Source organism: Dipteris shenzhenensis, chromosome 14 (genome assembly GCF_047967505.1).
Source record: "Dipteris shenzhenensis isolate YYH24624 ecotype China chromosome 14, Dip_SZ_1.0, whole genome shotgun sequence".
In the NCBI taxonomy this organism is placed as follows: domain Eukaryota; kingdom Viridiplantae; phylum Streptophyta; class Polypodiopsida; order Gleicheniales; family Dipteridaceae; genus Dipteris; species Dipteris shenzhenensis.
The window spans coordinates 9970569-9992086 of NC_141609.1; the positions used below are offsets into that span (position 1 = coordinate 9970569).

Below are 21518 nucleotides of genomic sequence, written 5' to 3' on the forward strand. Positions count from 1 at the left end.
AAAAACTGCAAATTCACGACCATCAATGCGGAGGGTCGAGAGCCTGCGGCTGCTCTCATTTCAGCCACTGCAAGGAAATGCTTGAAACAAGTAAAGACATCAGACTTGGATTTCAAAGGGTAACCCAAGTATGCTTGGTAAAGTCATCCACAAAGGTGACAAAGTAAGAGTACCCTCCAAGAGATGTTGTCATCCACTGACGTTATTAGCACCCAACAATTGGTGTAGACCATAGCATAAACATATGCTCTCAAACATACAAATCGACACATCCACACATTCTTGAGCATCAATTTATATAACGGTCTTCGTGGCACTCCGGAGGTGAAGGGCAGACTCTATAATGAAGGTGGGAAATAGCACAGAATTAGGTGGGAAATAGGTGGGGAAAAAGAAGGGAAATTGGTGGTAAGATAGGATTATGAAGGGGGACTATATAAGTCAGCCCCTTATGATTTGTATGGTACCTTTTTGATGTGACATCTAATCCTATCTACTCTCCCTTCCTCCTTAATGCACTATGCTAACACTCTCTCTCTCCTCGCTCCTATACCTAGATGAATCCAAGAACATTCCCAAACTCATCCTCTAAAAACACAACATAGTGCAGTTTCAATCTCATGATAATTACTCACAAGGTTGAAAACCATAAACTCCATCATGCATAGCAGGGACTAGCTACTATGACATCCCCACTGACGTCATCAGCGCCCAACGGTGGGTGTAGACCATAGTATAAAAATATGCTAACACTCTCTCTCTCCTCGCTCCCCCTATCTCTCTACCCCTCATCCTTCTCTCTCTTCCTCTCTCCTTCCCCTTCTCCTCTCCTCTCCTCCCATCCTTCTGCTATTGTCTCCCCATCTCCAAATCTGCCCCTTCCCCCTTCTCTACATTGGTATCAGAGCTCCCCTCTTTCATCTTCCTTCCCAACTCCAACAACACACTAGCGTCAACGCCAAATCCTAGCTCACCACTAGCAACTCAACCAGCAAACATCAATCGTTTGCAGCGCACAACGTGGCACAACCAATCAATCGTGAACTACGTGAGCTTGTACCACAATGAGAGCAAAAGCAAGCAAGCACCTTACTACAGTGCGACTAACGGCTGACTAGGAAGCATGCGCTAGATCCGCGACCCTTACGAGGGACTTTGTGATACCTGCAACGGAGGCCTAGCAGGAACCAAACAAACAGTGAGGCGAATCAACATCCCAAATCAACTGCCCCTTCCTCGTCCTTCCCGATGCCCAACCAATCGGAAGCAAGCTGTCCGTTTAACCAGCCAGATCCGTCTCTATCTTATCGTTTCTGTCCATTTCCGGCCGTCACCGCTCCTGCTGTGTGATCACCGTGAGCCTGCCCGTTTGCTGGTTGCGTGATGGTGCCAGTCGAGATCTCCTTCAACCGTGACGATCTTGCCTCACGTACCCACGACTCCTATCCCTAGTCCCCCGTCGCCACGCCTCCGTCGCCACGCATGCGCCAGCGCTTGTCGCCGCCACCTCGCCTACGCCATGCAGACACTACACCTGTCCAACAAACCTTAGTCTTGCAAGTCTTCCTAGGTTAGTTCAACAGGGGGTTAGTAGGAAGGTTAGGTTGTTAGGTTTGGTCTAGTCAGTTAGCCTTAGTTAGTTAGGTGAACTTAGATTAGCTAGATTGGGGTAGCTTAGAAGGTCAACCTAACCAAGGTTAGGTTCAATCATGGTTAGGTTAGGTCAGACTAACTACCTGTCCTAATTATTCCAGAGGTCTTAGGTTAGGGCTGTCCTAACTATCCTAGGTGTTTTAAAAAAAAGCAAAAACTCAAAAATTTTCAGCCTATTTTAGGGGCTCTCCACATCCCTATTTTGGCTCATTCAAGCCCCATTTCAAAGCTTCTTCGACGACCTTTCTTCTGAGCCTTTCCATCGACATTTTCGTGTTTTTCCACACACTATCTCAAGTGCTCATTACGCAGGGTTTTGCAATCCATTCCTCATTGCCTACATTCCAACTCCTCTCTCCAGGGCCAATCACCATGGCACCGAAGCATGCCCCTCGTGATATATTGCATGACACTGATGAGATTGCTCAGTATGAGCAAGTGCCTGCCACAGTGGTTGCATCCACTGGTGGTGCAGAGGTTCCTTCCGGTCATCCTCTCTCTCCTACATCCCGAGAAGTGCAAGCAACGCAGACGCAGTTTTTAGATGCTTTCCGCCAGATAGGACAGGAGTTCAGCCAGCAACTTACCACAGCCATGGCTATGCAAGATATGGCTCTTATCCAGATGGGACAGCAGATGGGTCAGCAGATCACATCTGCCATTGCTATGCAAGATAAGGGTAAGCAAGCCGCACCCCAGCACGGGCACCATTCAAACAGTCAAGATGTTTTATATGCTCCACGCAGGGGTTTTATGGCAGATGCCCGTCGTGCCTATGAGCATACGTCTTCTGGACCATTGCATGTACCCCAACTTGGGGATTATCTGGACTTAAATGATGCATTTTTTGTGCCACAGAGCACCTTCTTGCAGGATGTCAGGGCATTGTTTGGCTCTCAACTTTCTGCATCTACGCAAGCTGAGCTGTCACTTTTGGGCCGACCCGTTGGTGTGCATCCGGCTAGTGCTCCTTTCACCCCACCAGCGAGTATGCCTGGAGCTCGCTACAGCCCAACGTTCATGCACTTATTACTCCGCCAGCGAGCACAAATAGCCAGACGCAACTAGTGCATCGGATGGCAGCAGCTTCTATGCAACAGGGGGTTGGTGGTAGGCAGCAAGCCACTTTTGATGACATGTTGGCAAATTCTTTGCGTTCATACAAGGCCCTACCTGACGCCATCAAACTTGAGATGCCCTTCTCCGATTATGTGAACCTCGCGCGTGATAATGCCTGGACTTCTAGAGGTTACACACACAAGAATTATGCAGCCAAGGATATCAAGGACAAACTCACAATGCATAAGTTTAAAGAGGACACTCGCACTCCCAATGAGTTGGAGGAGTGGCTCACGAAGCTAGAAGACTATTTCCGCTTCTACCCCAAGTCTGAGGAGGAGCGCATCATTTTTGCAGGTATGCATATGCAGGACTATGCTCACACATGGTGGCAATACATGAGAGATTCGCCTCAGAGACCAACCACTTGGAGGGGTTTCAAAGAATTGATGGTCACTACATTTGTATCTCCACTTGTATTGGATCAATACTTGACTGAATTTTATGCCTTGTCACAGACCGGTACGGTCCACGAGTACTTGCAACGCTTTTGGAGGCTTTCCCTATTTGTACAGGACGTATCTGAAAAGTACAAACTGCTCCATTTCATCCATGGGTTAAGTTCTTCTCTCGCTGCAGATGTGAAGGCACATAACCCTCAAACAATTGAGAGCACAGCTCAGCTTGCCGAAGTATTCAAACCTAAATATGCTGGCAAGCACAAAAATGCCATGGGCAGCTCACATGCTACGGGGTATGACGCTGAGTCAAACATAAGTTTGCTGAGTGGACTGACAAGAAAACAGGTATCCTAATGCCAAGCCTGGAGGCAAGCCTACTGCTGGAAATTAGCAGGCTAAGATAAAACAGCATACACGGGCAATAATGGACAGCAGAAAGAAGGCCAACTTATGTTTTAAATGTGGCAAGAAATGGACTCCTGAGCACAAGAATGTGTGCAAGACGCGCAACAATGATACTGCCAAGCTCAGCATGATCATTGGCCTCTCAGATGACGAGGAATTGTTTGATGCCCCAGGATCTATAGCACATGATGGGCCAGCGAAAGTTGGTACCTCTGCCTCCACGTCCACCTCGGAACCCACCCCGTCGACTGCGGGAACCAACTAACTCTACTTGTAAGCCCCCCATATGAGGAGAAGGCATTTGAGTAGCTCAGTTATCCAGTAGGTCCTGGTTTGGACACCAGATGGGGGCCATGTGTGGCTTGATGGCTGGACGGCTTCAGATAGAGTTGGCACACTACCAACTAGGTTACATGCAAGTGCAGGAAGGCATGATTAATGGCAGGATTGTGCATGTGTTGGTGGACAGCGGGTAGCAGCCATAGTTTTGTTAACTGCAAGACCTTACAGAGGGTGGGACTGATTGCTACTGAGATAGACCATGGGCTGAGAGTAGAAGTGGCCAATGGACAGCATAAGATGCAAGGATTAAGTTCTCTGATGACTATACATTTGCAGGTGATCTCTTGGCACTTGACATGGGCCCAATAGATGTTGTCCTGAGCTGTGATTGGTTGCAATCACTGGGCAAAATCAGCATGGATTTCAATGCCTTAACACTCAGCTTTGTCCACAGGGATGGATCAATTACATTGCATGGTATTGCAGCTCCTAAATTGCAGGTCATTTCAGCAAGGCGGTTGGCCAGAGAGCTCAAGATGGGCAACGCCATATATGCATTAAATGTGTCAGTAACTAAGGAGGGTGGCACTCCCCGTGTTGATGATTGTGATATGCAGAAATTGCTCTCAGAGTTTGCAGATGTGTTTGCTGATTTGCCATCACAGTTGCCTCCCAGAAGAGATGTAGATCATGCCATAGTCCTAGAACCTGGCAGTAAGCCAATCAATAAGGCCCCATACCAACTCTCTAAGGTAGAACGGGAGGAAGTGGCAACTCAAGTGAGGGACTTACTTCAGAAGAGTTTCATCACTCATAGCACTTCTCCTTTTGCATCCCCTGTGGTCCTGGTGAAGAAGGAGGACAGTTCTTACCGTATGTGCATTGACTATAGAGACTTAAATAAGGTCACCATCAAGAACAGGTTTCCAATCCCCAGGATAGATGACCTATTGGATGAACTCAAGGGTGCTCAGTTTTTCCACTAAGATTGATTTGAGGTCCCGCTATCATCAGAGTAGAATGAAAGCTGGGGATGAGCACAAGACAGCCTTTCGCACAGAGAGGGGACTGTATGAGTTCAAGGTGATGCCTTTGGATTGACCAATGCACCATCTACCTTCCATGCACTCATGAACAAGATTTTGCAGCCTCTCCTTTTCAAATATGTGCTGGTATTTTTTTATGACATCCTCATTTACAGCAAGGATAAGCAGGAGCACATCAGACATGTCAAGCAACTGCTGGAAATTTTGAGGTTGCATCAGCTTTATGCTAAAGCCAGCAAATGAACTTTTATGGCACAAGAGGTTGAGTATCTTGGTCACATTGTGAGCAAGGATGGCATTCGAGTGGATCCTGCAAAGGTGAAATGCATTGATGATTGGCCGCAGCCACGCAACCCTACTCAGTTGAGGGGATTTCTAGGTCCTGCTTCCTTCTACAGGCACTTTATTCGCAAGTTTGCCAAGAGGGCAGCCCCTCTGACAAACCTTTTGAAGAAGGATGCTTTTATGTGGTCTACACATGCACAGCGCAGCTTTGAAGACCTGAAATTCGCCCTCACTCATGCTCATGTGTTGGTATGCCCTGATTTTCCACGTACTTTCATTGTGGAGGCAGATGCAAGTGGCAAAGGATTAGGGGCTGTGCTAAGGCAAGAACACGGGGTAATTGCTTTTGAAAGTAGGAAATTGGATGCCAAGGAAGTTGATTATCATGTGTATGATCAAGAGATGTTGGCTATCCTCCATGCTTTCGAAAAGTGGCACCACTACCTGTACGGTAGCAAAATCAAGCTTAAGACAGATCATAGGACACTCAGGTATTTCCTTACGGCAGCCCGACTTGTCAATGAAGCAGAAGAGGTGGCCAGCGAAGGTTCAATCTTATGATTTCGACATTGAGTACAGGAAAGTGAAAGAAAACGTGGTTGCAGATGCCTTATCCCGTATGTGGGCTGCATTGCAGTTTGTCCGCCATTTCTACCATCTACCAAGAGTGGATTCATGGTATTCATGAAGAATACATGCAGGATTCTAAGGCAGCTTCCATATTTGTGGAGTTACAGAGGCCATCCAGCCAGGGGCATGCTGAATTTAAGCTGCATAATGGGCTGTTGTGGTGCAAGGACAGAATTTATTTGGTGCCAGATTCAAAGACTGCTGGTCTTACAAGAAATACACTCATCTCCTATGGCAGGACATGCACGTATTACTAAGACTTATGAAAAAGGTAAAACAAAGCTTTATCTAGGATGGCTTGTGGCGGGATGTAGTTAAATTTGTCAATGAATGTTTGCCCTACCAGCAGAATAAAGTGGACAGCCGGTTACCCGCGGGTCTCTTGCAGTCATTACCTATTCCAAAAGGCAAATGGACTCACATTGCTATGGATTTCATCACAGGGTTGCCTTCCATAGAGCGAGGATGGGATAGCATTTTTGTGGTGGTTGACAGAATGACAAAGCAGGCCCATTTCATACCCACTAAGACCCGTTATTCAGCATCACAGGTTGCTTGGCAGTTCATCGAGCATGTTTTTAAGCATCATGGCTTCCCTCGAGAGATTGTCAACGACAGAGATGCAAAATTTATGGGTCACTTTTGGCAGGATTTATTTACACCTAGCACTACTTACCACCCTGAGACGGATGGACAGTCAGAAAGGGTGAACAAATGGTTGGAGGAGTATTTGAGGCATTTCTGTCATGACACACAGAAGTCTTGGGATAAGTGGTTGGCACTTGCTGAATTTTGTTACAACAGTACCAAGCACATCTCTATTGGCATGAGCCCATTCGAGGCTATGTATGGATGCACTGTGGGTATGCCATCTTTAGTTGTAGACAAGGCTGTGAAAAATCAGCAAGCAAGAAATGACTTGGAGAGTATGGATGCCCTTCTGCAATTGGCTAAAAAGAATATGCAGGATACCCAAGCCAAGCAGAAGAAGTATGCAGATGAACATAGGAGGTATCTATCTTTTGAAGAAGGGGATTATGTGCATTTATGCCTCCATAAGAACCGTTATGCCTCGCTGAAAGGTAACACCAACACAAAGCTTGCTCACAAGTATTACGGTCTCTACAGGATCATCTGCAAAGTTGGCGAGGTGGCGTATGAGTTGGAGCTACCAAGGACCTCCAGGATTCATAATGTCCTACCGGGCTGATTATTATTTGCTGTTTGCTGCACCTATTTAACAGCCCGCATATAAAATTTTGAGGGCAAAATTTCTTGGGGAGGGATGGCTGTAATGAAGATGGGTAATAGCAGGGAAATAGGTGGGAAATAGGTGGGGAAAAAGAGGGGAAATTGGTGGTAAAACAGGATTAAGAAGGGGGACTACATAAGTCAGCCCCTTATTTTATTTTATTTTATCTTATTATTTTTTTCAAAGAAAGGAACCTTCTATTGATGCTTGAAAGATTTCATACAAGACAGCAGCCCCGAAGGTGCTGAGTATGGAAAAAACCGGCAAAGGATGAAAGAAAGAAACCGGCCTGTTCCAAAGAAACCCAGCTCACTGCCTAGGGGATCTCTGGAACTGGGGCTAACAGCCAAGTGGGGGGACTATACAGCCAGTGAATCCCTCGCGGAGTGAAGATGTAGAAAACCCCTGCAAGCCAAGCCTTGCAGAAACGAGTACGCCTCTCCATAGTCGCCCTGGAGCCTGGAGTCCCACGCTCCCAGGTGGACCGTAGAGTGTAAATGATATCCTGCCAGATGGCAACTAGGGTAGCCGAGGGTGGAACCGGGTGCTCACCCATCACAAGACTGCAGCGAGCCACCCAAATGTTCCAAGCCGTGATGCTGGCTACCACCTCCCAAATCCTCCCTAGGAGGAGGAGCTAGGCTGCTAAGGGGGACTGCCTCGTGGAGTGCAATCCTCTGGATGCTCTGACCCTGTATCCAGTAGGCTAGGGAGATCTCATCAATCTAAAACGCGGGTCCTCCCTCTGTCAACCAAGCCACCATCCCCCACGTGTAGTCTCTATGAAGACTCGGCATACGTGTCATCCTGAGGGCTCCCATCCAGAGCCTCGCTACTCTAGGACAGCTCCACAGGCATTGCGGGATAGTCTCCAGGACACCATCGGAGCAACAATGGCACTATCCCTCCACTCGCATCTGCTCCAACCACGGCCGATGGTCAAGCCTCCGTGGGCGGCCAGCCAGAAGAAGTAAGAGATATCCCTTGGCCACAAGCTGGACCACAACCGCGTCCAAAACCTAGAGCGCACATCCCGTGGCACTCTCTGGGTCACCCAATGTCTCTCCCTCAAGGGGGTCTACCTTGACAAGTCCATCTGAAGCTAAAGGGTGTTCTTAGAGTGAGTATTAGAGAAGCATTCTAGAGTCGCGACCTTCCCGCCTCCCTGCTGCTGCAGCCCCGTCGCCCACGGCCCCTCGCTGCCTGCGCGCCGCTTCACCCCCCTCCCCCCCCGTCTTCCTCCACTTCCCCTCCCTCGCCCTCCTCCACCTCGCCTCGCACCCCTCTTCGATCTGATGGCAGCAACGGCTGGAGTTCAGCGAAACCTCCCTCGCCTGGGCCTCCGTAGACCTCGCTTGAGCAACCTCGATCGTGTGATGGTGGGTTCACCTCTAGCGGCAAAGCTGGCCAGTGGCGGGTTGGGTGGTCTGCACCCTTTGCCCTCTTGTTGGGGCATGCTTCGTTCGCGTAGGGCTTGTAGGTGCAAGTTGCTTTCTCGTGCCACCCGTGGCTTGGGGCATTGCATCTCCTCGGAGGGGAGCATTGTTGGCTGTAGCCTGCTCCTCCGCCCCAGCGGCTTGCATCACCTGCACCTTCATCGCAGCAACAGGTACATCTTTCAGGAAGCGACGTGTGTGCTCGGGACCTTTTGTCGAGGAAAGATTTGGTACTACCTCGAGCTCAAGGAGATAGAGATGCGAGATGCCTGCTCCCATGGTGGTCAAGAGCTCTTCTTGATGGTCAAGCTCGACAACAGGGATCCTGGCGCTTCCGATCTCGGAGCTACACCGGCTCGTGGAACCTTGCTACCTCGACGTGGCTTCACTGCTTTCCTCCTAGCAGGGGTTCTTGATCGTGGTTGGCACCTTGGTCATGGTCGGCCTCGATTGCTGGATGTTGACTCAGAGGAGTCATATCAGTTGATGGTTCACTGTCTCGAAGACCTTCTTCCCACAGGGCGGCGGCTCTTGGCTCTATCCGCCGGGCTGCTGGACTTGATCCCTTCTCTTGGGGCTCTACTCTTTCTTGTTGTACCAGGAGGCACCCCAACTGGGTTGAGGCCTGCAGATGCGTGGAGCGGGCTACTGGAGTGCGGACTCGCCCCCCGCCAGGCGGTGGTTGCTCATGCAGGCGGGTCTTTTCTTGTTGGTGCCCTCGGGCGGGCTCGATGGAGGGGAGCTCAGCGGAGGAGGGACCCTTTTTTTGATTGAATCTCCAAGCTTCTCAAGACTCAGAGCTTTTCTCGAAGATTCTTTTTCCACAGGGCGGCGGCCCTCGACTCCTTCCTCAGGGATCCCTTCTCCTTTGGCTCTACTTCTTCTTGTCGTACCAGGAGGCTCCCCATGTGGGTTGAGGCCTGCAGGTGCGTGGAGCGGGCTACTGGAGTGCGGACTCGCCCCCCACCAGGTGGTGGTTGCTCATGCTGGCAGGTCTCTTCCTATTGGCACCCTCGGGCGGGCACGATGGACGGGAGCTCAGCGGAGGAGGGATCCATACATGCTTGGATTACGAGTATCTCCAGGATTCACTTCATCAGGGATTAATGGTCGGCCTCGATTGTTGGATGTTGACTCAGAGGAGTCATATCAGTTGATGATTCACTGTCTCGAAGGCTTTCTAGTACTTCCAGGATTCACTTCATCAGGGATCCGTAGCTTTTTTGGTTTCACGGTTTACTGGTTTTCAGAAGACCCAGACTAGGGTTTTTTGTTTTGACAGCATTTTGCAACAGTTTTTTGCTTGGCCCTGTGTGGCTTGTAGTTTCGCAGGTGGGAGTTATCCCTGTGCTCCAGCATTGCTGTTGAGTCTCTTGTATGCCTTGTCTCGAAGTAATATAATTAGCCCTTCTTCTTTTCAAAAAAAATAAAGGGTGTTCTTAGATCAGAGAAGACATGCTACCGAGGGATGAATAGCGAGGTGTGAAGGTGTTGAGATATTGAGCTCTACTCGTGATATGCCAAGGTGACCGTAGTGCATTTATGTCACCGACTTGTTCGCTGCAGATACGGTTAATACACCGCCCATGAATAATAGCTGAATGACAGCTATCTTTATGTACTCTAGTTAGTGGCTCAGTTAGTATGCTACCTTAGTTAGCTGAGTTTGGTTTGAGACCCACATATAGGATTCACCTATTCTTTTAGAGTTCTTTTGGCTTTCACAACTAAGAAGAGGAAAACTATTTTCAGCCTCCACCTTTGTGTATATTCTCCCATTGTGTATGTGAGAATGCTGCAAGTGAGACTACAATATCAGCAAGCTAATATCAGCAAGCTGCAACATGGACGAAAACTTCACAAGGTGAAATTTGCATGTCCGCTTATACGGCAAAATCATATACCTACATGAATCCAAGAACATGCCCAAACTCATCCTCTAAACACACAACGCATAGTGCAATTTCAATCGTGACAGTCACTCACAACGTTAAAAACCATAAACTCCACCACGCATAGTAGGGACTAGCTACTATGACATCCCCACTAATGTCATCAGCGCCCAATAGTTGTAGACTCTCACACATACAAATCAAAACACCCACACATATATACCTAATGAATCGAGGAACAGTCCCTCTTCTAAAAACACAACATAGTGCAGTTTCAATCTCACGATAGTCACTAAGCACTCATAAGATTGAAAACCATAAACTCCATCACACATAGCAGGGACTAGCTACTATGACATCCCCACTAATGTCTCAAACTCATCTTCTAAAAACACAACATAGTGCAGTTTCAATCTCACGATAGTCACTAAGCACTCATAAGATTGAAAACCATAAACTCCATCACACATAGCAAGGACTAGCTACTATGACATCCCCACTGACGTCATCAGCGCCCAACAGTGGGTGTAGACCATAGTATAAAAATATGCTCTCACACATACACATCCACACCCCACACATACTTGAACATCCATTTATTCAAAGGTCTTCGTACTTAGTTTCTGTCGGCACTCCGGAGGTGAAGGGCGGACTCAACCGTGATAAAGGCTAGCACTAAAGGAGAAGATTAATCAAAAAGTAGTCCACATTCGCTTCATTCAAGCTACAACTTCTTGTGAAGACTGTTTGATTTCATTTTAGTCTTTCTCAAAGAAGCTTCTAAGCAAAAATGCTTAGAGAGTAATAATAGGCTTAAACCTTTTTTCCAGAATTTCAAAATCATGTACCCACATAGATTGCTTCTAATTAACTCTAAGGGGACAAGAGGAAACACCTCAAACTGCAGCCTTGAAGTCTACAAAAAGAAAAAATTCGACCATTCTGCTTTGTTGACAAGAGCCCAGTCAAACCAATCAAAAGGTGCTTTCAATATTGACCTAGAAAAGATGTCAAGATTTACTATCGTAATACTGTGACCCGCATTCACAACTTGAAGTACTTTGCAAGGAAAACCCTGGGGTTCAAGAAAAAAAAGACGTATCACATACCTCAGCTATATTCTCTGCAAAGTCTAGGGGATGGATGTGTTGAAGAGTGTCAAGCCCACTCCAATCTCCCACAGATTCTGAAGAGTCTTCCTCCAGCTCCTCAAAAACAATGACATCTTCTAATGCAAAAGAGGCAAAACCCTGTTCCCCATATTTAGTTAGAAATGCAGACATGAGTTACCAGGATATAAAGCACAAAGAATATGTATTACCCTCAATGAAAGCTTCCTTCACACTAAAACACTCTCAAATGGAGCCAAACCTTACAACAATGCTTGTGTAGATGCTTGCAATGAATATTAAGATAAAGGTTTACACATGTAACGGCCAAATTCACACAATTCGCTTGATTGCCAAGCTTCAAACTATAACTTCCCCAGGCATTGTCCAAAATGCATGCTCTGTAGCCTTTGAGCAAATCAGCAGGCCAATTGCTCTCATACCCAAAGACACGATTTTCTTCGTGCTCAATTTCTACCACGTGCTCATATCCTGTAGAATGGCTTCAGAAAAAATCCACATACAGAGATAGCAGACCCTTGGCCTAAACAAAAAGCATGTGCAGCTAAGAAGACATACATTTTTTGCATTTGAAAACTGAGAAAACAAAAGATGACATAGGTGAGGAGGCCAAAGTATTTACATACTAGCGTCAAGTAAACAGCTATTTTCAGCCTAAAACTTAACTCAGGTAGCATGAAGTGCACCATTCAAGGGAAAAGGATTTAGCCTTACCACGTGCACATATCCGGGCTTCAGAAAAAACCGACATACAGAAATAGAAGACCCCTGGCCTAAACAGAAAGTATGTGCAGCTCAGCAGGTAAAAACTGAGTAAACAAAAGATCACATAGGTGAGGAGGCCAAGGTAATTTCCGTAGTAGTGCCAAGAAAAAAGCCATTTTCACCCCAAGACTTAACTCAAGTACATGAAGCTCCAATGATGCAAGTTCTACCTTCTTGATCTCCCAACATCCTTGGAAGCCAAAAGCGAGGACGTCAAAGTGGCTCATTTACATATCAAGAAAAATGTGTTTAGGTCTTAAAAACACCCCAGTAGTAAGACACGAGCCCACCCGTGGATCCAAACGAGCTCATTGTAAGAAATCCATGCATCTACTGGTGTGTATGATGTAAATATCCAATGCTACAGATCTGTACATGGATTGATTGAGATCAGTGGCTAATCTAGATTAATGATAATAGTAGCTAGTTGAACACACTCCAATGATATGCCAGTTGATCAGATTATGATGGACCTTCACAGGGGGAACAAGCACGAGTAGTACTCAATGGTAAGGGCAAGATCCTCAAGCAAACTAAAAAGCTGAAAGGCACCAGGATTTGGTCTCGGAGGAGCTCACCCCGACTCAGCTCAAGGCAAAAGTGCAGATTTGGGTAAAGTAAATGAGACTCGGAAGGAAGGAAATGGGCTATCTATAGAGACGGGAAGGCACTAATCAGAGACTTCAAGCCTAGACCCAAAGACTCTCAGTTTATAGATACCCATTTTAAAAAAAATGAGCACAACTATAAGCGAATGTGTGCATAACTCAATGGAAGAAAACACAGGAGAGTGCAATTACAAAAGTGTCCATTCCCGATATGAAGCTGAAACCATAAAATTGTGGGTGCGCCCCTCTATTGTATAGTTCCCGATATGAAGCTGAAACCATTAAATTGTGGGTGCACCCCTCTATTGTATAGTTGTGAGTTGGGCGTTCATTCCCAATATAACCATAAAAATGGGGGTGCACCCCTGTATTGTCTAGTCTTGATTTGAGCATCCATTCCCGATATGAAGCTTGAACCATAAAAATGGGGGTGCAGCCCTCTATAGTAAAGTTGTGATTTCAGCCCCCATTCCCTCGCTTTCCATTATGAGTATGAGACATCATAGTGTTGAATAGACCTAAGCAATTTGATGTCCCACTGAACTGCTAATAGAATAGCACACTCCTCTATACATGTCTTTGAAAGCTAGCTCACCATAGCTGCATATTTCTGAGAACTGCATGCTGTTCATAAGCTTCCCATCTCCCTGCAAAATCGAGGGGGCAATTCACATGAGGGCTGAAGGGCTGTCTTGCTGCACTCTCAGGAGGATCAGGGAGCCCTGCAGCAGGATATAAGGTTGAGTTTCTGGGAGACCTAGAGCTACAATGTTCCTTTTCGATAAGAATTTGGATCCTGTCTGAAAGTACGATCCTTCTAAACGACAGTTAGACCTATCTGCATGTTTTAGTGTTGGTGGTTGTAGCTTCTAAAGGAAATTTTATTCTGTTGCACATTCACCTTATCACATTCCGTATTTAAAATATAGCAGCTCCCACTGGAGACCATACATGGCACGACTGCAAAGAGCTACATATTAAACCAACCAGCTGCAAGTCCATGTCACAGTTCTAAATAAATATAATCCATGTCGCTGATATACACCATAATAGGAAGAGATGAACAGAATTGTCCACAAACGACACAACATTCATGATTCATATACTAAGAAAAATTTCCCTTCAACATCCTTCAACGAAATCAAACTATGAAGTGTGATCCTCTCTGGGCCCTGAACAGACTGCTTCCTTATCACCCTAGTCAAGTATCCCATCTCATTCTGAGCAGTCACAAGTACAGGGGCAACTAAATGGCTATGGCCAGACATTCCTTCTCACACTTGCTGGCACATATAATGCATGGGTGCTTCGAGCTTTTAGGTAGGTTCCTTTCACATCCTCAATCCTCGTATAATAAAAAAAACAAAAAGCTTGCTTAACTTACAGGGATAAAACTTGGTATCTTTTGGAGATACAGATCATGAAAAGTACAGTAGACAATGCTTCAATACTTGCAAGCAACCGCATACATATTCTCCTACTCGTCCTTTTGATTGGTTTTATCCACAGACCTACCTCTTCATCCTCCTCAGAGCCTTCATCACTGCTACTATCGTCAGAATCCTCTGGTATGGTTCCTTCATCGACTTCTTGTTGTTCCATGACCCAGTCCTCTATACTCCGATAACCAATTGCAACATTCTACAAACATAGCCACGTATTATATACATAACTCAACTAACCTTGAAAAACCAAAGCCACTGCAAAAACATCTAAAAATCATGAAAATGTTTGAACAAACCTCTAATTGCATTGAAAGTCAAACGAGTTTATCTCATACCATATAACTGCCCGCACTGTTGAGTGTTGTTAAAAACTCGCTGTCATCATCAATCTGGAAGTAGAAATCTGGCATGCCAATTGACAAATTAGATAACAAACTTCCAGCATATAATTCCACCTTTGTCTGAAGAAGGTTGTAATAAGGAAAGTAAGTCAACTTGGTAAATTCTTTCCTTTCATCACATCTTCAAGACCTTTCAGTGTATAACTGTCAAAATGGTAGGTTCATCAGGAACAACGATGTAATGTTGAGGAAATGATTATAACGAATAAACAGGATGTGGTGAAACTCCCAGCACCCTGCAATTTTTTTTAGCAGCACTATAGCATGATCACTTGTACTTGGACCTTGGTGATACTTTAAGTAACTGTCAGAAATAGTAATGGGGTGGCAAACCCCGCCCCCCCCCCCCCAACCGCCTAGGAGGGTGGCATGTTACTAGACCCCCATCCATCCCGGAGATGACACACCCCTAAAGTTCTAAAATCAGACTCACCACCCCACCATGGAGCAAGTTTAAGCTCACCCAAGCCAGGACACATAATGTCTCACATGCACATAGCAGTTACAAAAAGCTTTGGCATCCCATGCCACCAAGACACACTCGTTAATTGTAACCATAACCACAATCCTTGGGGCTACAAAGTCCTCTCCACATTCAATGATCATTAGCCCCTTCTACCTGCCTGGTCCTTCTTTATAAAGCCCCAGCCCTGTGCTATGACAAGCCAGGCTAACCCTAACTAGGCTCTTTTCCAACATTTGATTATTACCTATCCGAGGTCCAATCTAACCTTGATTAGGTGTAAGCTACCCAGGTTAATTAGCAGGGCATGTGACATCCCCCCCCCCCCCCCCATGAAGTTGAGAACCTTTATTAAGACTATGCCCACGTTCCAAGTAGAATCATCTTCCAACAAAACTTTGCATTCAGCAATTCTTCTAATTATATTTTCCTTTAATCTAGAACACTCTCAGGTTCCAAAGGTACCTAAGAAAATAACTCTTGCAAGGAAATCACACATTTTGAGAAACCAAGTGATTAGTTTCATTAAGTTTTTTTCTTTAATTGACAGGCCTTTCTAGAGGGGATTATTAAACGCTAAGAACAGTGATGGTAGCAACTATTTAAAAAATCTCTGCAGACAGAAAAGTAATAAAATGCATATAATGCCCTGCATCCCAAATCTTAGGCTCATCGCTAGCTCCTTAAACTGTGGCAGCCAAAGGCAAGAAAAGAGTACTAAAACCTTATCTAAAGATGCACCAACTAAAAGAACCCCATAAAAGACACGGAAGAGACCCCTTATGGCAACTCGCTGGCCAGCCAGCCCATAAAGAAGCTAGGGTAGTATTCCATTTGCAAGCTCAGAAAACAAGCTGTGAGCGACACACATTGTGACCTGAACCTGAGTTCTATGTCAAAAACCAGCCTTCCTAATGGCCCTTATAGCCTAACCGAGATACTTAAACCCTTGCTTAAGTAAATTGCTGAGCAAAAGAAACGCAAAAGAAACAGATTGATCTTGAAGTATTACGTAAAACCTTTAAAGATGCTGCTAGTGATGCATTCGTAAAGAACATTTGATGACAATTGCTATGTATGACCACATAAATGCATTACAATAGAGTTTTACAGATGACACACCCGGCACATGAGCACAACAAACTCATGTCGAGGATCAAACTAACCTCCATGCTCATCAACAAGGTAAGGCACCTCTGTTCCAAAGACATGATCTTCATCTTCTATTATTGACGCATAGATGATAGCATTCTGATTAACCTGAACCATTTCAAGTAACATCCAGATCAGTGATAGCTAACACTTGATGCCATAGACCGCAGTGACTTATAGAAAAGAAACTTAAATTTTCTCTTCTTTTTTCCTTTTACTCTGGTCAGTTGTGCATAATATGGCCATAAGAGTGGAATACGTGGAGTGCCACATGACTTGGAACCAAAACCCTTTGTGAACAAATTATCAAAATCAATATAAATTCCATCAGAAAATAATAGCAATTCAGGTTACAAGAATTGGACCTCTGCAAGAGTGCGAGCAAGTTCAACATCTGTCAACCTTCGATCTGTATGCTCAATGTTCTTCTTCTTTTCAAAACTAGAAATCTCCTCAAGAGGATGGTAGCCCAAATCGCCCAAGAAAGATGAAGCATCAGGTTTTGAGTCAGGATAGTCTGCAGCAACTCGCATTTCTGTATTCCATCCTTGTCTTTTGTGAAAATATGAAGAGCTTCCCAGCACAGCTCCAAATGAATGTCTGTCATTGAAGCTGCAGGCATATTGCAAGACTTCACGATTACAAAGCATGTAGCTGCATACAACAGTATACTCTAGAAGCTATTCCACAATTAGTGAGTCGTGGTCATCCACTATGCCAACTTTTAGAGTGTTCTGACAGAAAAAATCAAAGCCAATAGAATAAGACTGAGCACACTGATGTCTCTACAAGCTGGTCAGCAGTTTACTCCATCATAGGGACTGAAAGTTTACAAAGCATGAATGCATGGGTGCGTGATTGTTCGTGATCATGTGCAGACAAAGAAGATATTGAGCAACCAAGACAAAGGAGGGGAGGACTCTGCGCTATCACTCTTACACAGATTCTCTCTCTCTCTCTCTCTCTCTCTCTCTCTCTCTCTCTCAACACATAGCACACTAGGGCCCAGGACAAATCGTGGGGCTGGACCCCCCCAAAGGATTTTATTAATTGAGAAATTCTGAGTACAAGGAGTTCAGCATAGAGCTGTGTTACAAGAAATTCAAACGTGAAGGATTTTACAAGGGAGCTCAAAGCTCATTCATTTGGCAACATGCCACTTGTCAAAACCACTAACTAAATTATAGTTACATGCCACAAAGGGCAAAGTTCTAGGGTCTTCATAGCCCTTGGTCACACGAACATCTCCTATCTGAGCGTAGAGCTCCATAGCACTTGGGTTTTCAACCCCGCTTGGTACCTGCCATAATAAACTAAAGCGCACAACGATGGCACCCATTAAAGGTTAGCACTTTGCATGCTTTGCATGCAAATAATGATCTGAGGACTAATCCTAGTCACTGTGGGCATCCCCCCCAAGAAAACATGTGCACATAACATAGAACAAATTGCTTGGTCCACCGAGGTCAACCCTCTTGGTCGTAATTAAGGAGCTTGACCATCAGTCAAAGCACCTTAATTATGGCCAAGTCTCTCCAACCGAGGTTGGCGCATCTTGGTTAACTAAAGCTAAGCCAAGTCTTGTTGACCGAAGTCAACACTCTCTAACCGAAGTCAACGCTTTAATTTCTTAGTTAATCGTCGTTAACCATCTTGGCCGAAGCCATATCTTCCTAACTGGGGTTAGGTATACTTAACCGGGGTTAAGTATCTTTGCCCGAAGTCAATACTTTGACCAAATAAATATAACTCTTTAAACATAATTAAATAAATAAAGAACTCAATAATTATGATCAATAGATGGTCAACTTGAACTTTGACTTTGGAGTATTTACAGCTTGGTGACACAGGCCTAAACCTTGGATGTATAAATTCAGGCAGTTCTTTGCCCAAAAATGGGCAATGATTGCTCCTATAGTGCACCTGCGAGGCCAGGCGAACTAAGCATGAGCAACGACACACACATATGCAGAAGAATGCAGCATAAATTCCATAGGGACCAGTCCTTTCTAAGTCCAGATTCCAATCACTTTGAAACTACAATTTCTTTGGCCATATCGAAGCTAATTCATGCAACGCTGAGAGCAGCAGTGTCACGCTCCTGTAGTGCACCTGCCAGGCAAGGCGACCTACGTGGGAGCAACAACAACACACACACATGCAGAAGAATGCAGCAGAAATTCCATGGGACCAGTCCTCTCTAAGTCCACATTCCAAACACTTTGAAACTACAATTTCTTTGGCCTTGTTGAAGCTAATGCATGCAAGGCTAACAGCAACAGTGTCACAACCCACAGTTCCAAGCCCAACAAGAAGCCATCCCTAAGGAGAAAAGGGCTACATCCCAAGCCAGTGCCAAAATCGACGGCCGTCGCTAGGGCACAAGAAGCCAGACTGTCCAGTTCTGATCCAGGTCTGAAGTTAAATCCCATGCATTTACATTCACTTTAAGATTGGCATCCAATATGATGATCAGAATCCTGACTATGCACATTCAACAATAAGCACTGCCCATTGTCTCAAGGTCTGAGGGTCCCCACTGCACACCCAGACCCCCAATAGTTTTGGAAAGAGTGAACGATCTAAGGTCATACCCAGACCAAGGGGAAAAAAATCAATTTCATATCTGACGATCCACGGTCTGTTGACAGAACACTGGCTACTGACTCAATCACTGGAGGTGGACCTTCTTAGTTCCATGCACAGGATACAGATTCACCAATTCAAGGACAGTCCCATCTCCAAAGTGATTTGAACAAAAGAGCTTAAGTACTCTTGAGATCACACAATCTCAAACAATTGTGAATTGCAACCTTATCCACCATAACCACCGTCAGCAAACGTCTTTCATCATGATCAAAGGACTCGAAACAGTGTCTCTCTACCTTTACATCACATTTAGATAGGCTAAGATGGATATCCATGTATGGGCCCATTTATCATTACTAAATACATCCATATATATAACTGTGCCGCATCTATTATCACCATCAAAGTGAGAAATTTCACCATGCATGCACTGCAAATCAGTGGAGGCAGTCTTTAACCAAAAATAGTTCACACAAGAGAGAGATAGAACACAATGTAGATCTAAACATACAGAGAATATACACAGCCCAAACAGACCGAAACTGAAGCTCGACCACAGGTACAACTCTTGCGTGCCGGTAGCCTTCCACAACTCTTGAGACGCGAAGTGGGAGGACCAACGTGCTTGGATCCACACTGTCTGGTGCTCTTACACTCTTTAAGGGAGTGAAGAGGCACTTGTACCCTGTGGAGAATGAGATTGCAACTCTCACTTATACAGCCCGCACAAATGCTAACCTTGGCTGACCCAGGTAGGGCCAACTGAATACAAATAGGGCGATCAAGTGGCTCACCAGGCCGATCTAATGCCGACCATGAGGCCAACCTGTCACGTGGCTGATGCCACATCAGCTGCTAACCATGCCATGTGGTTGTGGGCTTTACATGTGGCTGCTGTCATATAATCAGCCAATCGCCCGTATGGTTGTTTTGCCATGTCCACATGCCTCTTAGGCTGCCTCACTAACAGTCGCACAGCACATGTGGCCCTTGTTCCACATCAGCATGTCAGGTGTGCATGAGGCTGTATGCATCATCATCATGCTATCATGCTCGTGACTTCTCTTTAAATGGGGCCCTTACAGATGAGCAAGAACCACTAGCTAAGGTATGGTGAAGGATTGCAGAGGGTGGAGCATTGGCCTCCAACAAACCCCCGAAATATCCACACTTTGGACTATTCCTTTGGTCTGGTGAACTTCTGAGAATAGTAACTATCTTTGACTGGTTCTCCCCTGGCTCCTTTGTGAAGGTGTCTTTTTGTGGACCATGGTGGCTCTCGAATTCGTGGTACCTACTGCCTGTGCTAGTTTTTCCTCCCGTCTCTGCTGACTACTATTTTCTTGGTGATTGGATCGTAGAGCCGTGTCCCCAACTTCACAGTGTACACTCAGAAGATACACTCTTGACTTTTCAAGTCAAGCTTTGTCCTCCATTCATCTAGGGCATGCACACAGCACTTAAACCCAAAATTGAAAGATGGCTTTTTCACCTAAGTAGGAGTCTTTCCTTTTACTGCCCTTGTGAAACTACCACTGGAGTAGGTACACTATAGTATGAACTGCTTGTGCCCGACAACGTTTGGGAAGTCCTTTGCCATCCGGCATTAACCTCACCATCTTCATTATGGATCTATTCTTGCATTTTGCTACCCCCTTTTGGGATGGAGTAAGAAATATACTAAGCTAATGCTTGAACCGGTGTAAATGATCTTACAATACACTATTGGGGATAAAGGCACAATGTGCTATCCCTTGTATAAGTGGTACTGCCATGTCACTGTGCCACGTCATACCTTATCCTCTTCTTTATATAAAAAAGGCAATAAGGGAAGTCATTCGAGACTTTTGCTTCCCACAAAACTTGTGCTCTCTCTTTTGCTCTCTCCACCCTTATCCCTTCTTTTTCTTCTTGCTTCCGCTCCTTGCTCCCATCAATTGGTATCAAAGCCTCCCAACCCGCTTGCTCCTTCTTGGTCCCTAGCCTCCCCTCGCACCCTGTGACCTTTCCATCACGGGAAGTCACTTGTTCTTGCTGCCCACGCAGTCCAGCCACTCTCCCTTGCTGCCCCCAGCTGTTCCATGGAGTTTCATCACGAGAATCTCTTCTATTCTCTTGCTCCCAGCTGGAGACATCTTTTGGGTGAGATGTTTTCAGCATTTTTCGACTGATTTTTTGGGCTCCAGCAAGTGTAAAACAGTAAGAAAGTGGTCAAGGACACTTTCCAGAGGTAGCATTCAGTGTTGCTACACCTCCTGCAGTAGGGCGACATCGTTGGAGCTGGATTTCATCAGTTTGGAACTAATTTCTCTTGGTCGACAGTTTCCAGCCACACAGGAGAAGAATTTCGCCTATCCTTTTGGGGTTTTCTTTCCTGTTTTTTGCTACAAATCAAGTCGCCCAGCCCTGTAGGGGAAGCCTGCCAAGTTTGGTCAGATTCTGTCGCCAGAGTGTTGAGTTATCATCACTTTTAGGGTTCAGCCTGTCAGAAATTGACACGTGGCAGTGGATAAGGCAGAGAAAATTTGGGGCTTTTGCAATTTTATACATTGGAAGGCTTAATC

At 45.6% G+C, this 21518-nt stretch overlaps 1 protein-coding gene across 5 annotated transcripts in view; it reads right to left on the bottom strand.

Annotated features, from left to right (window-relative positions):
* LOC147894173 (uncharacterized protein At3g49140-like) overlaps positions 1–21518 on the bottom strand; it is a 49231-nt gene that overhangs the window by 15784 nt on the left and 11929 nt on the right. For all 5 annotated transcript variants that reach the window (XR_015542099.1, XR_015542098.1, XR_015542097.1 and 2 more), the window contains exons 3-7: positions 16731–16977; positions 16380–16473; positions 14685–14752; positions 14420–14545; positions 11511–11651 (exon numbers count right to left, since the gene is read on the bottom strand). Coding sequence is in view for 2 of the 5 variants with exons in the window: in XM_087384717.1 (XP_087240843.1) it covers positions 11511–11651; positions 14420–14545; positions 14685–14752; positions 16380–16473; positions 16731–16977 (676 nt within the window). In the remaining 3 variants the exon portion in view is untranslated. The remainder of the gene's footprint in view (positions 1–11510; positions 11652–14419; positions 14546–14684; positions 14753–16379; positions 16474–16730; positions 16978–21518) is intronic.